The sequence below is a fragment of the Hyperolius riggenbachi genome, chromosome 1 (genome assembly GCF_040937935.1).
Source record: "Hyperolius riggenbachi isolate aHypRig1 chromosome 1, aHypRig1.pri, whole genome shotgun sequence".
In the NCBI taxonomy this organism is placed as follows: Eukaryota; Metazoa; Chordata; class Amphibia; order Anura; family Hyperoliidae; genus Hyperolius; species Hyperolius riggenbachi.
Genome location: NC_090646.1, coordinates 543,308,412 through 543,329,226, shown reverse-complemented (window position 1 = coordinate 543,329,226; position 20,815 = coordinate 543,308,412). Strand labels below are relative to the sequence as shown.

Below are 20,815 nucleotides of genomic sequence, written 5' to 3'. Positions count from 1 at the left end.
CATTCTCTAATATTTGCAGTTTACACACTACTCGGCATTCTAAACGATTTTACAGTGCAAGCTTGTGAACTTTTGAACTGTCCTGCAGGAAAAAAAAAACAATACAGTGACTGACACGTGAGATAATAAGCTTCAATGGCTCTTTTGCATATATAACTGGAGTTTCTGAACTCTTCCTGTACTGGAAAGCACTGGCGTACCTACCGGGGATGCGACCCCCTCAGCCGCAGAGGGGCCCGGGGCTGCTCTAGGGCCCGCTCACTGTGCGCGGGGGGAGCGCTGCTCTGGACCCCCCAGCAAGGTGCTCAACTGGCCGCAGCGTCGAATAGACGCTGCGCCAGTTCATTCCCCGCAGCCCCGCTCCAGCAGCCTGCATAGTCTCCGGCAGGCAGAGCAGGGCTACGGCAAGATGGCCGCCGAAGAAGCCCTGCACTGGAGACTATTTGTGTCTCTAGTACAGGGCTTCGGCAGCCATCTTGCCGTAGCCCTGCACTCTGCCTGTCAGCGCGGGAGATGTGCTGCAGGAGGACTCGGGGAGCTGCGAGCCAGATGCCGGGAGAGGAGAAGACTTCTGTCAGGTAAGTGAATTGTTTTTTTTTTTTTCACAGGTGCATTTTTTTTTCTAGTGTCTGCTGCCCACATTACGATTTTCAGGTGTCTGCTGCTCACATTGCGATTTTCAGGTGTCTGCTGCCCACATTACGATTTTCTGGTAACTGCTGCCCACATTACGATTTTCAGGTGTCTGCTGCTCACATTGCGATTTTCAGGTGTCTGCTGCCCACATTGCGATTTTCTGGTAACTGCTGCCCACATTACGATTTTCAGGTGTCTGCTGCCCACATTACGATTTTCAGGTGTCTGCTGCCCACATTGCGATTTTCTGGTAACTGCTGCCCACATTACGATTTTCAGGTGTCTGCTGCCCACATTGCGATTTTCTGGTGTCTGCTGCCCACATTGCGATTTTTCTGGTGTCTGCTGCCCACATTACGATTTTCTGGTGTCTGCTGCCCACATTACGATTTTCTGGTGTCTGCTGCCCACATTGCGATTTTCAGGTGTCTGCTGCCCACATTACGATTTTCTGGTCACTGCTGCCCACATTGCGATTTTCTGGTCACTGCTGCCACATTGCGATTTTCAGGTGTCTGCTGCCCACATTACGATTTTCAGGTGTCTGCTGCCCACATTACGATTTTCAGGTGTCTGCTGCCCACATTACAATTTTCTGGTGTATGCTGCCCACATTACGATTTTCTGGTCACTGCGGCCCACATTGCGATTTTCAGGTGTCTGCTACCCACATTGCGATTTTCAGGTGTCTGCTACCCACATTGCGATTTTCTGGTGACTGCTGCCCACATTACGATTTTCTGGCCCACATTATGATTTTCTGGTGAACACTGCCCACGTTACGATTGTCTGGTGAACGCTGTCCACATTACGATTTTCTGGCCCACATTACGATTTTCTGGTGAACACTGCCCACGTTACGATTGTCTGGTGAATGCTGTCCATGTTACAATTTTCTGGTGAACGCTGCCCACATTACGATTTTCTGGTGAACTCTGCCCACATTACGATTTTCTATCCCACATTACGATATTCTGGTGATCGCTGCCCACATTACAATTGTCTGGTGAATGCTGTCCACGTTACAATTTTCTGGTGACTGCTGCTCACGTTACGATTTTCTGGTGACTGGTGCCCACATTACGATTTTCTGGTGACTGGTGCCCACATTACGATTTTCTGGTGAACTCTGCCCACATTACGATTTTCTGGCCCACATTACGATTGTCTGGTAAAATGCTGCCCACTTTACAATTAATTTACAGTGAAACGCTGCCCCATTACGATTATTTGGCACCTATGGGGGGGCCCCATCCAAATATTCGCAGGGGTGCCCAGTGATTTCTAGTTACGCCCCTGCTGGAAAGAATATTAGACTTCTGTCTCTGCTCCTAATGTTTTATTTCTTAGCTGTACTACACATACAAATTATTATATCATAATTTTTTTCACTTCAGTGACTCTTTTTTAACCACCCTGGCGTTCTATTAAGATCGCCAGGGCGGCTGCGGGAGGGTTTTTTTTAAATAAAAAAAAAACTATTTCATGCAGCCAACTGAAAGTTGGCTGCATGAAAGCCCACTAGAGGGCGCTCCGGAGGCGTTCTTCCGATCGCCTCCGGCGCCCAGAATAAACAAGGAAGGCCGCAATGAGCGGCCTTCCTTGTTTTGCTTACATCGTCGCCATAGCAACGAGCGGAGTGACGTCATGGACGTCAGCCGACGTCCTGACGTCAGCCGCCTCCGATCCAGCCCTTAGCGCTGGCCGGAACTTTTTGTTCCGGCTACGCTGGGCTCAGGCGGCTGGGGGGACCCTCTTTCGCCGCTGCTCGCGGCGGATCGCCGCAGAGCGGCGGCGATCAGGCAGCACACGCGGCTGGCAAAGTGCCGGCTGCGTGTGCTGCTCCTTATTTGAAGAAAATCGGCCCAGCAGGGCCTGAGCGGCAGCCTCCGGCGGTGATGGACGAGCTGAGCTCGTCCATACCGCCCGGCTGGTTAAGAGATGTAAAATGATCTCCTTGGAGAAAAAGTGAATTGGATCAGGCCTATTGTGTTCTTACAGTGTCTTAGTGATGGAAAATGCACCTTTTATTGACGGGAAATACCTTTATGTGATATGTATTTTCTTGTTGACTGCCAGTGCTATTGAGCTCCCTTGTGTTGAGTACCGGGAAGTGCATTTGAAAATAAAACCCTGAGAATCCCCCCCCCCCCCCCCCCCATGAGGAGATGGACTAGTCCAAAATCTGTCAAAGATATCAAAATGTTATGGTCTACTGTTAGCGACAGCAATATAGGAAATAAGTAATTGATAGTATATTTTACTCTGAGAGAAAAGTTCTTCTTAGGAGTAAGTGTACACATGTATTTTAATTTGACTATTTTCCACGATAAAGAGTGCTTTAATGCTTTGCAACACAGTGGAAGTGATTTCATTTTTCTTCATTGCATGCTTTCATTACCTCCTCCTGTCACAGCAGGGTGTGCTGTGCTTTCACTTCTTCTCTGGCTGATGGTGGTCATGAATTGTAATAATTTGCCAACACATGCAATTTTTATGCCATTATCTGTCAAAAAGAGGAAGTTTGAGGAGAAGAGATTTGAAATGAAGGGAAAAAAAGCGATGTTGGTACCTTATATTTGTTTTATTCTCTGCTCTCAGCTGCTTTTGAAAGCACTTGACAAAACTATATATATTCAATATCTCGTCTTTGTCATGCAAGGCTTAGGATTGTCAATTACCGGATGCGCAGCCTCTCTATTGTGTGCTGGGAAATAGTCAGATCCTGCTGAGCATATACACATAACAAACACCTTTTTTTCTTCTCCTGTCAAGTCAGTTTGTGTGCAAGTGTATTGTAGTATAAGGTAATGAAATTGTTATATTGGTTTTGCATTTCAGAAGTTTCTTGTTATGTTGTAAATTGGAAATTCAAGGACATCATGTACATAAAAAAAGATTATAGCTCCAGTCCAGCCCAAACAAATATGTCCTTCCCCTCTCAGGGATGTAATAGAGAATTTGTAGCATTGCTTCCCCCACCATAAGAAACAGCAAGTGACACCCCCTTCCTTTTTGCATTTCCAATACATGAATAAAATGATGAGTGGGATCTTGTTATGTGGAGTATGTTCACATCAGGTTTATGAATTGCGGATATATTGCTACAGGAGCTCATGAGAGATGCACTGATGGAAGCCAGTGGATACTGAAGTTGGACAATTGTACAAATATGGCCAGTAGTAGTTAACGCTAATTTTTACAATATGCTTCCGTGCACTTCCACATACCCGAAGCAGGAAGTGACTGCAAGTGCATGTCACTTCCTGTTTGGCAGAATGCCAGACAGGGAATACTGTGTACTAACTGGTTATTCCCTGATGGCCTGTTTTTGGTCGCGAACGCCAAAATGCAGTGTGGAACCAGCCTCAAGATTTACTTACAGTGCAGCATGGTGGCGTAGTGGATAGCCCCCTCGTCTTGCAGCGTTGGGTCCCCGGTTCCCAGGCGGCATGATCTGCACAAAGTTTGTATGTTCTCCCCGTGTATGTGCACGTTTCCTCCGGGCACTCCGGTGTCCTCCCACATCCCAAAAACATACAGATAAGTTAATTGGCTTCCCCTAAATTGGCCCTAGACTAGGATACACACACTACATGAGACTTACATAGCCAGTGTTCTCCCCAGGCTCTTTTAGCCGGGTGCTCCACCCGGCTAGTTTTGAAGAGCACCCGGCTTTCATCGGCTCACCTCCTCCTCTGCTGTAAGCAGAGTTGTGCAGAAAAGCGCTGGCCTTCCATTCTCTCATCTCAGCCCACCCGGCTACTTTTTCATGCCACCCAGCTACTTTTTCATGCCACCCAGCTGGAAAAAATTCCTGGGGAGAACACTGATAGCCGTATGACTATGGTAAGGATTAGATTGTGAGCCTCTCTGTACAGCGCTGCAGGAGATGTCCGGGCTTTATGAATGCTAAATAATAATAAATTACAGTACAAATAAAGATGTGGGACGAATTGGTAAGATGCACAAAGCAATTGATTATACTGTATAAGTGTGTTCATGTACTCCTTTATAAATAGCAGCTTGGCTGGGAAGCACTGTGTTTTTTTTCCTTGTAGGAGCCTAGCTGATGCTACTTATATTCCTAATGATATTCTGCTGTCTGATTGTATTTTACTGGAAGCCTGAAGTGCTGTGCAATGCACAGAGATTGCAGTGAGTTCTACACTGTTTAATTGCTTTATTTCAGCCATTGATTGGCTCCACGGGATGGTGTGAATGTCTCGCGCTGTAGTTCATGCTCTTATGAAGCGCTTTTTTTGCAGAAGGCATCCATGCAAAGATTTTCTGTCTCTATTGTGTTTTGAGAAGTGGATTAAGTGATTTATGCATACTGTGGTGTTAGTTATTCTGGTTACAATTAGCCCCATAGATATGAGGAGATCATTGTCTTGCCCAGTTGGTTTTAGTTTTGGGCGGCATTATTTATATCTGTTGATCATGGTAACCTTCACAAAGGAATTTTTGCTTCTGGCCTTTGCTTTAACTTGGATAAGAACAATGCTGAGCTGATAGTGGGGTGGGGTCATTTTCCTCCTGTTTCCACGGGCATTTATACATATCTGAACTGATGTAAATATGTGCTATTCTTTTTTCAGTTGCCAGTCATGCTTATCTTTTGGCCTCATTAGTATTTTATGGCTAGTACATAGAAAAAGACTATAACACCAGTCCTCAAAAACATTTCCAGAATACGTCCCTCCCCAAAATGCTGGTACGTGCTCTAATAATATCCTGTCTTGACTACTGTAACACCCTACTCTATGGTTTACCAAAAAAACAGACTAGCACCTCTCCAGTCCCTACTAAACTCTGCTGCCTGTCTCATCCACCTCTCCTCCCGCACCTCTAAGGCAGCCCCTCTCTGCCAATCATTCCATTGGTTAGCTATTTCCCAAAGGATCCAGTTTAAATTCCTAACACTGTCATACGAAGCTCTACACAACACAAGCTGTCACCTCCATATAATTCCTCATTAATCTGCAGATACTTCCCCACCTGACACCTCTGTTCCTCCCAGGAGACCGGTTTGTCCTCTAGCTTAGTCACCTCCTTTCACTCTTGCATCCAGGACTTCTCATGGGCAGTCCCTCACCTTTGGAACTCTCTCCCACGGCCTGTCCATCATGCTTCGAGCCTGGAAACCTTTAAATATACTCTAAAAACACATCTTTTCAGAAAAGCCTAAAAGTAGCTATAGGTAGACCTAGAAGTTCAATGCCTCATCCATTAACTCCTGTGTTTCCTTTCCTGTCGTTCCTACCCCACTACTGTCTAGATTGTTGGCTTTCAGGGACATCCTCCTGTTGCCTAATGATGTTGATCCAGGGATTTTATCTGATTGCCATCTGGAGTCGGGAAGGAATTTTTCCCTTTAGGGGCTAATTGGACCATGCCTTGTAAGGGTTTTTTCGCCTTCCTCTGGATCAACAGGGATATGTGAGGGAGCAGGCTGGTGTTGTACTTTATACTGGTTGAACTCGATGGACGTATGTCTTTTTTCAACCAAAATAACTATGTAACTATGTTTATTTTGCTGCCTTCTGCTGCCTCCTTACCTTCTAAGGCCCAGTGCACACCAAAAACCTCTTGCAGATCTGCAAAACGCTAGAGGTTTTTGAAGCAGATTTTAGAGCGATTCTAGGTATGTTTAGAGAGGTTTTCTAAACATGCCTAACGTTTTTTGGAGCGTTTTTGTGTAGCAGATTACAAATATTTTTAAAGTAAAGCTGTTACTGAACAGCTTCTGTAACAAAAACGCCTGGAAAACCGCTTTGATCTAGTGTTTTTCAGAGCTGTTTTCCACTTTCCTATACTTTAACATTTAAGCAGAAACGCCTCAGAAATCTAAAACAATGCTGCAGCCCCTGAGTTTGCATTTGTGGAAAAAAACAACCCGCTCTTGTGTGCACCATCCCATTCACTTTCATTAGCCAAGCGGTTTTCCCCCTGCAAGCGTTTTAAAAAACGCTCCTGAACCGCTCCGGTGTGCACCAGCCCTAAGACTTGTGTCCATATGTGGTCTACATTCATGTGACTGCCATGGTATAGTGGATGGTGCCGGAATATTTGTTCTACTTACTATGACTGCCCCCCCCCCCCACCCACCCAATGAAGCAATGGCTGACTACTTCAGTAAGCAGCAGGGAAGCTTTGTGGCAGCTCTGGAATGCAACATACTGTTTGCATTGGCACTGTACTTCTATTCTCTCCATCTCTCCTCTCTGCTTATAGGCTGTCTTCATGGCGCATGTAGGGGCAGAGTTCCCCTCAGGTCACACTATGAGGCTCCTCTCACCCATAGATGACGCAATCTCTTTTCAAAGGCAATTTTTCAAGGGGGCTTGGCTACCCAACAAAACCTGGATTTTATGGTACAAATGGTCAATTTTCAACATTTTTTTTCCCCTTGCAAATCTGTCAAAACTTCTGCTGCCTGTGCTGATAGTGTGGTTTGTCATTTTGCATCAAAGGTCCTCTGTAATACAGTCTTCCTTTTTACTACAAAAGCTGCAGTGAGGAGGCCTTTATTATAGATGGTGACAGTCTTACTAGTGGAAGCACTGGTAGTGTATTAACTAATACCTTTCCTTCTAGTGACATAGGAGTTAGCAATGCCTGCCTAGAACGTTAGCAAGGTCACTGCTGTGAGAGACACTCACAGTGGTACTACTGTACTTCCTTACTATGCCCTAACATCCCTTCCCAATGCACTGAGAAGAGGGCCCTTTCCTGCATTGTTTCCGAAACCTTCAAAACATGCCCACAGATGGAAAATAGTGCACACATTATACCAGGTAAATGGTAGAAATCTCCTTTGCCAAACCTTCTTATAGCTCCTAATCCCCAAATCCCTGGAGATACAAAAATGATGTAACTCACTGAGCAGCTCGATGCTCTGGACAATTGCTCCTAATTGGAAAAATCTCCCACTTCTATACAAGCACCTTCTACAGTGACTCGTGTAATGTGAATGGGCCGGATTGATTGTTTGAAAGTGGATGTCCTTCTGTTATTTCACTCTAATTGGTTAGCTTGGCAGCAATGCAGAGCAAATGCTTCCTAATACATGTCTTCTTGTACTTCTTGCACAGCTATCAGCTGACACTTTGTAGGCTGTGAGTCTTATTTAATCAGATTTAACAATGTAATCGGCCAATTGTAAGATCGAGACTTATTGGTGTCATATACTGTATTATATAAACAGTAGAGAAGGTGAAAGTGTAAGAAGGGTGTAACAAATACAACTACTCCTCATTCATTCAGTCGACTAAATAAATACCTCTGCACGCCTGATGCCTGTCATTGTTCAGTAAATACTAATATTAAGAAAACCTTGCTGAAATATTTTTGCTCTCAGTAAAGGTCTTTTTTGATGCAAGATGGAGATGGAGGCTGGTATTACTGTCTCCTGAAGTGGAAGCCTGTAGTAACTATGTAACTCCTGGGAGTTCTGGTTCACCATGAGCTTGCTGGGCAAGCTATAAGAGTGGGGGGAGCAGTGTATGTTTTTCACTGTTCAGTCAGGTATCTGGTAGAGTGTGATATTCCTTTTTTCTGTACTTGTGTTATTCCTTTTTCTGTACTGCGCTACTGAAAGACAGTATTGGCCTAATATACAGTGGTGTGAAAAACTATTTGCCCCCTTCCTGATTTCTTATTCTTTTGCATGTTTGTCACACTTAAATGTTTCTGCTCATCAAAAACCATTAACTATTAGTCAAAGATAACATAATTGAACACAAAATGCAGTTTTAAATGATGGTTTATTATTTAGTGAGAAAAAAAACTCAAAACCTACATGGCCCTGTGTGAAAAAGAAATTGCCCCCTGAACCTTATAACTGGTTGGGCCACCCCTAGCAGCAATAACTGCAATCAAGCGTTTGCGACAACTTGCAACAAGTCTTTTACAGCGCTCTGGAGGAATTTTGGCCCACTCATCTTTGCAGAATTGTTGTAATTCAGCATTATTTGAGGATTTTCTAGCATGAACCGCCTTTTTAAGGTCATGCCACAACATCTCAATAGGATACAGGTCAGGACTTTGACTAGGTCACTCCAAAGTCTTCATTTTGTTTTTATTCAGCCATTCAGAGGTGGATTTGCTGATGTGTTTTGGGTCATTGTCCTGCTGCAGCACCCAAGATCGCTTCAGCTTGAGTTGACGAACAGATGGCCGGACATTCTCCTTCAGGATTTTTTGGTAGACAGTAGAATTAATGGTTCCATCTATCACAGCAAGCCTTCCAGGTCCTGAAGCAGCAAAACAACCCCAGACCATCACACTTCCACCACCATATTTTACTGTTGGTATGATGTTCTTCTGCTGAAATGCTGTGTTACTTCTACGCCAGATGTAACGGGACACGCACCTTTCAAAAAGTTCAACTTTTGTCTTGTCGGTCCACAAGGTATTTTCCTAAAAGTCTTGGCAATCATTGAGATGTTTTTTTAGCAAAATTGAGACGAGCCTTAAAGGGACTCCGAGCTCAGAAAAAAAAGGAAAGTTTTTTACTCACCAGGGGCTTTCTCCAGCCCAGTGCTGGTCGGGAGGTCCCACGCCGGCGTCCTGGCTCCTCTCCTTCTCCCCGCTCCGGAATGGCTGGCAGGCCGCAGCCCGGGCGACACTCGGTAGAGTGTCGGGCTGCAGCTTCCGCGTATGACGCGGATTACGTCACACGCCGGCCGCCTCGCGTCATCACGCCGGCCGGCGTGAAAGTACTGCGCATGCGCGCTTTAATCGCGCATGCGCAGTACTTTCACGCCGGCCGCCGTGATGACGCGAGGCGGCCGGCGTGTGACGTAATCCGTGTGTAATCCGTGTCATATGCGGAAGAAGCAGCCCGACACTCGGGAGAGTGTCGCCCGGGCTGCAGCCTGCCAGCCATTCCGGAGCAGGGAGAAGGAGAGGAGCCAGGACGCCGGCGTGGGACCTCCCGACCAGCACTGGGCTGGAGAAAGCCCCTGGTGAGTACAACTTTCCTTTTTTTTTCTGAGCTCGGAGTCCCTTTAATGTTCTTTTTGCTTAAAAGTGGTTTGCGCCTTGGATATCTGCTATGCAGTCCGTTTTTGCCCAGTCTCTTTCTTATGGTGGAGTCGTGAACACTGACCTTAATTGAGGCAAGTGAGGCCTGCAGTTCTTTAGATGTTGTCCTGGGGTCTTTTGTGGCCTCTCGGATGAGTTTTCTCTGCGCTCTTAGGGTAATTTTGGTCGGCCGGCCACTCCTGGGAAGGTTCATCACTGTTCCATGTTTTTGCCATTTGTAGATAATGTCTCTCACTGTGGTTCGCTGGAGTCCCAAAGCTTTAGAAATGGCTTTATAACCTTTACCAGACTGATAGATCTCAATTACAGTACTTTTGTTCATTTGTTCCTGAATTTCTTTGGATCTTGACATGATGTCTAGCTTTTGAGGTGCTTTTGGTCTACTTCTCTGTGTCAGATAGCTCCTATTTAAGTGATTTCTTGATTGAAACAGGTGTGGCAGTAATCAGGCCTGGGGGTGACTACAGAAATTGAACTCAGGTGTGATAAACCACAGTTAAGTTATTTTTTAACAAGGGGGGGCAATCACTTTTTCACACAGGGCCATGTAGATTTGGAGTTTTTTTTCTCACTAAATAATAAAAACCATCATTTAAAACTGCATTTTGTGTTCAATTATGTTATCTTTGACTAATAGTTAACGGTTTTTGATGAGCAGAAACATTTAAGTGTGACAAACATGCAAAAGAATAAGAAATCAGGAAGGGGGCAAATAGATTTTCACACCACTGTATATTCAGGAGATGTTCCTTTAAGTTTCTGCCCAAAATGCTGCCTTTCTTACTGGGTGGTGCCAGGCACTAAAGAAAGTAAACAAAACAAAAGCTCTCCTATGGTGCATTAACTTAATTTACTGGGAAACGCAAATAAATTATTGCGTTTACATAGAATTGTAGATTACAGCGCGTGTGTGTAGCCACCCATAGACTTTCCTCCTTGCCACGGTCTGGCCAGGACCAGGGTTTGGCTGCAGAACAATCCGCATTGTCCGTGCGCTGGAGCCGGAGGAGAGGGGGGACATAATTGACGCAAGAGGCATCGGCGTGACGGGTTGACACCCCCCCCCCCCTCCTCCGGCTCCACCGCACTGCAGCCAAACCCCGGTCCTGGCCCAACCGTGGCAAGGAGGAAAGTATATGGGAGGCCACACACGCTGTAATCTACAGTTCTATGTAATTCCCTTTTTCTGTGCCTTTTATCCTAAATGACCACATACTTTAGCATTATTGTTTTCCCAAAGAGGTACTGTGGTGACCTATTGTCGAATGTAATAAATGATCGAGGATATGCATTTGTACTATAATTATCCAGGTATCATAAACACCCCTTGTATCTGTGTATTGTTTTATACTGGTATGCAACCCCACCCTTCTGGTGGTGATTAGCCTAGCCTGTCATGCAGCTTTCTCCCCATAGCACTCTGGCAGATCATGTGATGTTCTGCTCACTTCACTAAGGGAAAATAAACATTCCACAGCTATTTACCTTGCCAGTAGTAAAGATGCCAGCATGTCTGATAAATTTAAGGCTTTAAGTCAGGATGAAGATGTTACAATTGGCTAACAATGACTAAGAAATTTCAAGGAATATTGTAAAAATAAGCAATTTTATTTATGAATTTGTATACAGTTAAATATCTATCTGGATATTCTGTTTTATACAGTTATGTTCCAAGGAGCTATTAAAATGTAAGATTTTCTCTGCTATTCCCAAGATCGGTTTTCTTAAAGGGTTTTTCTTCATGAGGCATTCTATATAAGAAGTAACCCATTAATTTAATGGGGAGTTCTGAGCACTGCGCATAGGTTAGCGGTGTAGGTAGGAATAACCTTTGTGATGGAGTGTTTCAAAGTTTCAGCAGATACGAATAGCACGATAAAAGGAATATTTTTATATTCATCTCTCCTCCCATTACTGCTGAGTACATTTTTTTAAATTGACTAGATCAGATTGCTTTTGTGCTATTTAAACTTGACGTAGTTTGAAGATTAACAGAAAATGGAAGGTCAAAGCATACTGAAAGATTTTACATATAATGCGTAGCTAATATTTTTCTGTGTGTTTGAATGTCATGTTAAGATTACAGATCTGTTAATCTTATTAATATTTCTTCTATACATTTGGACTCCGAGCGGTGCATAAACCGCCGCCCTACGCCTTTTAGTTTTCGCTATTTCGCAATCAAATTGCCGAAAATAGAAAAAACTAAAAGGCGTAGGGCGACTATTTAGGAGTCGTCAGAAAGAGGAGAAAGAGAGCTTTAAAATGATATCCATCTTTCCATAGTTACATTGTATTACACAGGGCGACTTTTTCTCAAAGCAGAATGTGTAATACAATATAACTATGGAAAGATGGATATCATTTTAAAGCTCTCTTTCTCCTCTTTTTGGCAACTCCTAAATCGTCGCCCTACGCCTTTTAGTTTTCTGTATTTTCGCGATCGAAATTGCATCCGCAGCAATTTCAATTGCGAAAATAGCGAAAACTAAAAGGCGTAGTGCGGCGCTTTATATAGCATTGGAAAGAGGAGAAAGAGAGCTTTAAAATGATATCCATCTTTCCATAGTTTCTGCACTGCTCAGTGTCCCTTTAACGTCCAATTTTGCTGCATGCTAAGAGTTCATGAGGCAAGCTTACTTTTTGTGCATCACTCGCAGGCAAATAGACTTATGTCTTTTATTTAAAGGGGAAGTGTAATTTAAAAAAAAAAAGTAATTTTTTTTTTTTTTACAATACAAATTATTTAAATTATTTAGGCAATGTTTGCCCATTGTAAAAACTTTCCTCACCCAGATTTACATTCTAAAAATGATCGCAGGTGGCGACATCTTTAGTCCTCGGGTGATCTATGTGGAATGTTTGGTTACTGAGGGTTCTGAAGCCAGTAAAAAATATACCTGGTCTCTAAAATGCTCTGGGGAGTAGAGATAAATCAGGTGGGACAAGACAACCAACTAAGCATTTCTACCACATGGCCAAAAGTTTTTTTGGATACCCACTATGCATCTCACCTTTTATGTGCTTAAAGGACAACTGAAGTGAGAAGAATAAGGTTGGCTGCCATATTTATTCCATTTTAAACAATACCAGTTGCCTGGCAGCCCTGCTATCAATTTTGCTGCAGTAATCTTGTCAGATCTGACAATAATGTCAGAAACACCTGATCTGCTGCATGCTTGTTCAGGGTCTGCGGCTAAAAGTACTAGAAGCAGAGGATCAGAAGGATAGCCAGGCAACTGGTACCGCTTAAAAGGAAATAAATGTGGCAGCCTCCATATTATTATCGCTTCAGTTATCCTTTAAGAGTTGGGTACAGTATAATTTTGTTATAGTAAACTGTGAAATAGTAAACATTTGATTATAGTAAACTAAATATCCAGGTCCCAGTCAAGCACCATTATGTGTATATATACATATGTATGTGTGCATGTAATGCCTGGAATAGTAAACCCTGATATAATTGAACATAATCATACAGACAATGGTATATACAGAAAAAACTGTTGCTGCAGAGCCTAGATATGTGCCACCGTATACATTCTGTATAGCTCAATCTGTGGTAGTCTAAAGGCTCATACACACGTCTGACTGAAGGGTCCGTCGGCACCTCCTGCTGGGTGGGTTTTCAGCAGACCGTACAGCATGTCGGCGAACTGATAAGGCTGTTTCTGAACGATCCGCCCGGAGTGGTATATTTTGAAACAGGGTGTCAGGATCACGCAGAAATCTTACCACGAATCGGTGGTTTAAGGGCCTCGTCATCCTCCGGTGATCCGAAGTCCAGATGGGCCTTACCGATGCAGGATGCACTGTACTCCGTGCCTCTTCGGGAGTCAGCACTTCCGGGTGGTCCGTGTGAGGGAACGCGTACTGACGCGTTATCATGGTGGTTGCCGGTGACAGGAAGGGCGGAAGTACAAGCCGCGACTGTGGGCAAACAAAGTACGCATGCGCCATTCCTGGCGGACAAAGGTACGCATGCGTCAAGATGACAGTACGCATGCGCTGGTCTTGGCGGCCGTTAGTACGCATGCGTGGCGCGCAATTCAATTGGAAGACCAGCCCTCCTCCAGTATAAAAGGCGATGACTCACAGCACTCCACGCTGATTCCTTTGTCAGCTAGTGTGTGAGATAGCCTGAAGCTCTGCTCGTTTTCCTGATTGATCTTTGATACCGCAGTGTTCTCCCCAGGCTCTTTTTGCCGGGTGCTCCACCCGGCTAGATTTGGTGACCACCCGGCTGTCATCGGCTCACCTCTTCACCTCCTCCTATGCTGTAAGCAGAGTTGCCCTGCATTTTCATCTCGCCCCACCCGGCTACTATTTCATGCCACCCGGCTACTATTTCATGCCACCCGGCTGGAAAAAAATTCTGGGGAGAACACTGTACCGACCCGGCCTGTTCCTAGACTACTCCTGATCTGATCTACCCGGCTTTGACCCTTGGCTCGTCCCTGACTCTCCTGGATTGCCGCCTGCCCTGACCTCAGCTTGTTACCGGACCTGAACCTTTGCCGCCTGCCCTGACCTCAGCTTGTTACCGGACCTGAACCTTTGCCGCCTGCCCTGACCTCAGCTTGTATCCGGACCTGGATTCCTCTGTCACAGTTACCCCGGATCTCTAATCCCTCAGTACTACTGGATCCTCAATTAATCATCCAGCCTCCACATCGAGGTGTCATCTGTTCTCCTGACCACTGTTGGAGTCCTTCCTGGGTGCAACCTGGTGGGCACTAGCTAGCTAAGTAGTCCGTAGCCCACTAGGGGTTGCGGCCCATCACCCCCTCCTGTGGTGCTCTGGTGAAGACCCGTGGTCACTTAGACTCTGCACTCGGGAGACTCTCACCGCAGTGAAGTAGCTGGGAACCAAGTGGCTATATTGTTAACATTGTGTGCTTTCAAATGAGCTTATCTGCCATGGCAGTCAGGTGACACAGTGGAGAGATCGAATTACCACTTGTGATGCATTTTCCTATGTTTACCCTCTGTCCTGTGCAGCAGATCGGGGTCCAGACGGGGGGGGGGGGGGGGAATCAGACAGGCTAAACTCTCTATATACATGCAGGGCACATTTCACATTTCTCCTATGTTTTCGTTCTGTCCGGGGGGAGGGGGGGGGGAATCAGACAGGCTAATCTAGCGCTCTCTCTCTCTCTCTCTCTCTCTCTCTCTCTCTCTCTCTCTCTCTCTCTCTCTCTCTCTCTCTCTCTCTCTCTCTCTCTCTCTCTCTCTCTCATTATTTGTGTGGTATTAGTTTAAGCAGACTGTGTTTGTCTATTGTTGTGACTTAGATGAAGATCAGATCACATTTTCTGACCAATATGTGCAGAAATCCATATAATTCCAAAGGGTTCAAATACTTTTTCTTGCTACTGTATGTAAAAACTTTTTTTTTTTCTGGGATCAAGTAGTGAATGGAAGTTATGCTAACGGTAGGGTAATTGTAATTTGGACTGTGTAAACTTTAGCTAGAAAGACTCCTATAGGCAGGGCTACAGCATGTCCGTCTACAGGGAATGTCAGCTGTGAGAGTGTTGTCTATGAAATTGCTTGGTAGTTTCATTTGGCATTATTGAAAATAGAAAGTGTACACTGTGCCACTAGCATGGATTATTCTAGCTTCACAGGTACTGTTCACCAAGGCGTCTGTATTCCAGAGGGATGGCCTTAATAATGAGAGCTTGGAAACTGAGCTCGTGGACAGCACTTTCTGAAAAATATTGTATTATTTGAAGAATGTCATGTTTTCTAAACTGAATAAACCATTATTTAAAGAATAACTGTACTGAGATGGATATGCAGGCTGCTTTATTTACTTTTATAGGAGTTCTGGCTGGGGGGGTGGTTTGAAAATAAAAACTGACACTTACCTGGCGCTCCTATCGGCCCCCTGCAGCTGGCATGTCCCACGCTGTCCTCCAACGATTCACCATTCCCTGCCGCCGGTCCCGGTCTAATCCGCCATCTAATTAGACTGCGGCTGCACGGCCGTGGCCGCGCGCGTCATCGGGAGCTTACTGCACAGGCGCAGTACAAGAAAACTTCATACTTCATCTGCACAGTAAGCTCCCGATGACAAGCGCGGGAATGAGCACTATTCGTCGTCTTAGACGAATAGTGCTCATTCCCGCGCGTCATCGGGAGCTTACTGTGCAAATTGGGACTGTAGACTGGGACTGGCGGCGGGGAACGGAGCATCATTGGAGGACGGCGCGGGACATTACAGCTGCATGGGGCCGATAGAAGCCCCAGGTACGTGTCCGGTTTTATCTTTAAAACACACACACACCACACACACACCACACACACACCACACACACACCACACACACACACCACACACACCACACACACCACACCACACCACACACACACCACACAAACAGCACACACACACACACACCACACACACACACACACCATACACACCACACACACACCATACACACCACACACACCACACACACACCACACACACACCACACACACCACACACACACCACACACACACCACACACACACACCACACACACACCACACACACACACCACACACACACACCACACACACACCACACACACACCACACACACACCCACACTTTAAACAGTACCAGTTGCCTGGCATCCTGCATTACATGCATTCAGTAGTATATGATGCACACCCCTGAAACAAGCATGTGGCAAATGCAGTCAAACTTGAGTCAAACATCTGAGCTGCATGCTTGTTTTAGGGTCTATGGGGAAAAAGTATCAGGTAGAGGATCTGCAAGACTGCCAGGCAATTTGCATTGTTTAAAGTGAACCCGAGGTGAAATTAAACTGATGAGATAAACAATTGTATCTATTCTCCTACTCCTAAAATGACTTTTTTTTTTTTTAATAACCCATGGTTTTATTTTATACTTAAACATTTAAAAAGTAGAATGAATGTGAGGAGGTGTGTAGTCCAGAGGAGTCCCAAGACTTCCTACAGATGCAGTAAAAACACAGAGAGAGACCAGGAGCCCCTTATGGTGTAGTACCAGGTTAAGTTCTCGATAAAAACAGTGATGAAGTACTCACAAAGGTGGGTTGCAGCAACCACTGTATAAAAACAAGTGAGGAAATCCCATCCCCACTCGGGCTTTTTGTCTTCAAATGTATCGGTCGTCACTCCAGAAAAAACAATGTTTGGGTACACAAACAAATAATTGACAGCAACCTCTAATAGCTAGGGGGCTGTAAACAATATCACTGGGATGGAGAAGTTGCCCCCAAAAATAACTATGGATGTAATAAATATAAAATGGCTTGCCTCTAAGAAGGGGCAACGCCAATATAAGAAAGACATGTTTATAATCGGGCACAAAAAAGAACGCATTTTGCGGAGCACAGTCCGCTTCCTCAGATCAAATAAAGCAGTGTCTGGGTAGCCAAGGTGCAGAGCTTTTTAGGCGTTCCAAGCTCTGCACCTTGGCTAACCAGACACTTATTTATTTGATATGAGGAAGCGGACTGTGCTCTGTGAAACGCGTTATATTTTGGCAGGCTATTAAGTGTCCCAGAGTAAAAATACATGAGCTATTGACCTTTTACTATCGTCTTCTGCTCTCAGAAGTTGTATTCTGCCAGGAAAACTTTTATGGCTGTAAGTTGCTTATCAGTGATATTTACTATATTTCCGACAAGCTACCGACAAGACAGAAGTTGTCACTTCCATGTCTAAAAATTAACTCTTTAAAGCCGCAAAATAAAGCAAATAAAACAGTCTGGTTGTTCATACGTTTGGCACTGTACGTACACGTTTTTCTCATGTCACATGTCGTCTCGGGTACACATCTCGGGCAGCCTCCATATCCCGCTCACTTCAGTTGTGTCCTTGTGTCACAGAAATCACAACTTCAGTATGTTAAGGGGAAGCTTGTATGAGGTAGAGAGGCTTTATGTACCTAGCAGCAAATTGCATTCCCACATTTCCCGATCTCCTATTAATGCATTATGTGTTGTCTTTGTATTAGAGTCCACTGCCAAGCTATACGAAGTCTTGTCATCCGTTGATACAGAGAGCGGAATTTCTATGAATCCCACAAGCCAACTTACATCAGCTTCTGGAATTGACCCGGTAAGTATATTAATTTAAATTCCGACAGTGCTAGAAATTCAATGTGCTATGCAGAGTGGGTTGATTTTCCTGCTAGAGAGCTCCAGAGATCCTCAGCACAGACTGACCTTCAGTGACCTCCATTGCCGTCCATGCGTCTTACATCTATCACAGAGTTTTCTAGAGAAGTTGCTCACAGTATAACTTCATCTAAAAATGTGGAAAGTGTGTGATGCGTTGGCCTCAGAATACAATTTTCAGTTTAGCCATTTCACTGTATTTAAAACAAACTGTTTTATTTTCATTTTTTTTTTTTGGGGGGGGGGGGGGGGGGGATATTCTCATGGTCCACCAGCAGTTCACGCATTGCAGGAAATATCTCCAGGTGAAGTAATACATATGTCAGGAATACTCACTAAGTTCCCCTGTGGATTTTCTCCAAACAGGAAGGATTGGTGGCCTTGAGAACAGGGTTGTAGAACATTTACCTACACTGTAGGTATCTGATTTCATCTGTAGGCTGTTCTATGTAGGATTGTTTGTAAGCAATGCAAGAAGCCTGGTCCAGTCCTTCTGATTCTCGGCCTCTAATATGGCTTTTAGCCATAGACTCTGAACAAGCATGCATATCAGGGGACCAGAGACTCCTGGTACTAAAAAAACGGAGCTTTTCGACGAATTGCTGCACATACTGGTCAGTCACACCGCTCACCCATCACTGCGGGACCCTCGCACTGCCGTCGCCAAGACGGCAGAGCTCTGTGAGCTGGTCAGGAGCCACGTTCATTGGCTCCTGACCCTGTTGATCAATGTGAGCCAATGTGATTGGCTTACAATGATCACATGATCAGGAGTCAATGAAAGCGCCTCCTGACCAGCTCATAGAGCTCTACCGTCATAGAGACAGCCGAGCAAGGGTCTTCCGGCGGTCTGCGCGGTGCAATAATGGAAATCTACGCCCTGTCAGGAATAAGCAGCCACAAACTGGGTGTAGATTTCCCTTACAGCAGTCTGGAAGCCGTTAAAAGGAATACAAATTGGCAGCCTCCATATGTCTCTCACCTTAGGTTCCCTTTAAACCATCATTTGGGAGTGCTAACACCTGCTGCCAATTGCTAGATTAGGTGCTGAAAATGAGTAACAATGGTTCCTGTTGTGTTTGGCTAGCTACTCTTGTAGCTAAGTGAGACTCCTGAGGATGTTAATACTTCAGACTCCATATTCCATGCTTGTGTAGAAGTTCAGTCTCAGTTTACAGCAAACAGTCTTATAAATTGTTAGATAGCTGCAAATTGAAACAGAAAAAAAAACTTTTAAGAACATTAAATTACGAACAGGCTTATATAGCACTGAAAAATGTTCCTATAAAATTTTTATACTTCTATAGGTCAAGCAGAAGTGCATAGTTGAAGTTAAGGCTGATCAGAGAATTCAGTAGAGAACAAAAAAGGCCAACAATATACATTATTTTATTTGCTGGATCATAGTAAGTCTGCCAGCCCAAACAAGATGGGCAGAGGAAAATCTACACACAGAGCAACACAGTGACGGCAATATGAATGTGAACAGTGTTTAATGCATTGAGCAGTGTAGGGTCTATCACCCTTGCCTTACAGCACTAGAGCTCCATGCTCAAAGCTTGGCCAGGAAACTGTCTGCATGGAGATATCAGAGCTTTATAAATAAATAAATAATAATGGTAAATACAATACAGTTCTACCTTCCTAAAACAGAAGGCAAACTTTTATTCAACTCAGGGACGTAACAATAGCCTCTGCCCACATAGGGCTTGATTCACAAAAGAGTGCTAACTGTTAGCACGGGCGTTTTCGCGCGAATTTTCGCATTGCACGCGATCGCGGATTTTCGCGCTAAATGATAACGTTTTCGCGCGCAAACGTGAATTTTACTGTGAAATCGATATCGTTTTCGCGCGAAAATTCGCGTTTGCGCGCGAAAACGTTATCGTTTCGCGCGAAAATTCGCGATCGTGCACAATGCGAAAATGGCCGTGCTAACAGTTAGCACCCTTTTGTGAATCAAGCCCATATTGGGCTATAATTTTTAAAAGATAGCCAATAGAATCTTGGTGAGGCTCCCGCCATGTTTCAGTTATTCAGTGACCTCACCTTTTTGTTTTAACCACTTTGCATCCAGACCTTGATTCCCCCTTATGGACTGGAGCAGTTTTCACATTTTAACTGTGTTCTTATTTAATCAGTAATAGCTTTATCCATACCTATGACACCTTAAAGAGAGTCTGAAGCGAGAATAAATCTCGCTTCAGACCTCATAGCTAGCAGGGGCATGCGTGCCCCTGCTAAAACGCCGCTATAGCGCGGCTTAACGGGGGTCCCTGACCCCCCAAACCCCCTCCGTGCAGCGGGGGAGCGCTTCCTGGTTGGGGCAGGGCTAACCGCCGCAGCCCTGCCCCATGCGCGTCTGTCAGACGCGTATCTCCGCCTCTCCCCCGCCCCTCTCAGTCTTCCTTCACTGAGAGGGGCGGGGGAGAGGCGGCGTTGCGCCGCTGATAGACGCGCTGGGAGGCAGGGCTGCAGCCGTTAGCCCTGCCTCCAGGAAGAGACAGCCAGCGACCATTTTACGACCAAGTATTGCGGGGGGTGGGTTGGGGGTGAAGGGACCCCCGTTAAACCGCGGGATAGCGGCGTTTTAGCAGGGGCACACGTGCCCCTGCTATATATGAGAGCTGAAGCGAGATTTAGTCTCGCTTCAGTGTCTCTTTAATTAAATATATATTGGGTTTTTTTCAAGGCAAACTAGACTTTCATTGTATGTTATTTTTTCCCCTCAAACAATTTAGTTTTTTTATGGATTTTGATATGAAAAAGAGGGGGGAAAAAACAAAAACAAACATATTTCTCAGTTTTACCAATTCCAGTTTACAAATAAAAAGTGCTACTGTAGATAAAACACACATTTTGTTTGGCCATTTCTACCGTTTTATCACAAAACTTATATTATGGTGAGGATATTTGATTCTAAAATAATGCTACATAGTGTATTTTTCACTATGAACTGAGAAAG

The 20,815-nt window shown here is 44.8% G+C and overlaps 1 protein-coding gene across 1 annotated transcript in view; it reads left to right on the top strand.

Moving 5' to 3' along the window:
* HSD17B4 (hydroxysteroid 17-beta dehydrogenase 4) overlaps positions 1-20,815 on the top strand; it is a 396,885-nt gene that overhangs the window by 165,527 nt on the left and 210,543 nt on the right. Inside the window, exon 12 of the mRNA XM_068247101.1 lies at positions 17,688-17,791. Within this exon, the coding sequence (XP_068103202.1) occupies positions 17,688-17,791 (104 nt within the window). The remainder of the gene's footprint in view (positions 1-17,687; positions 17,792-20,815) is intronic.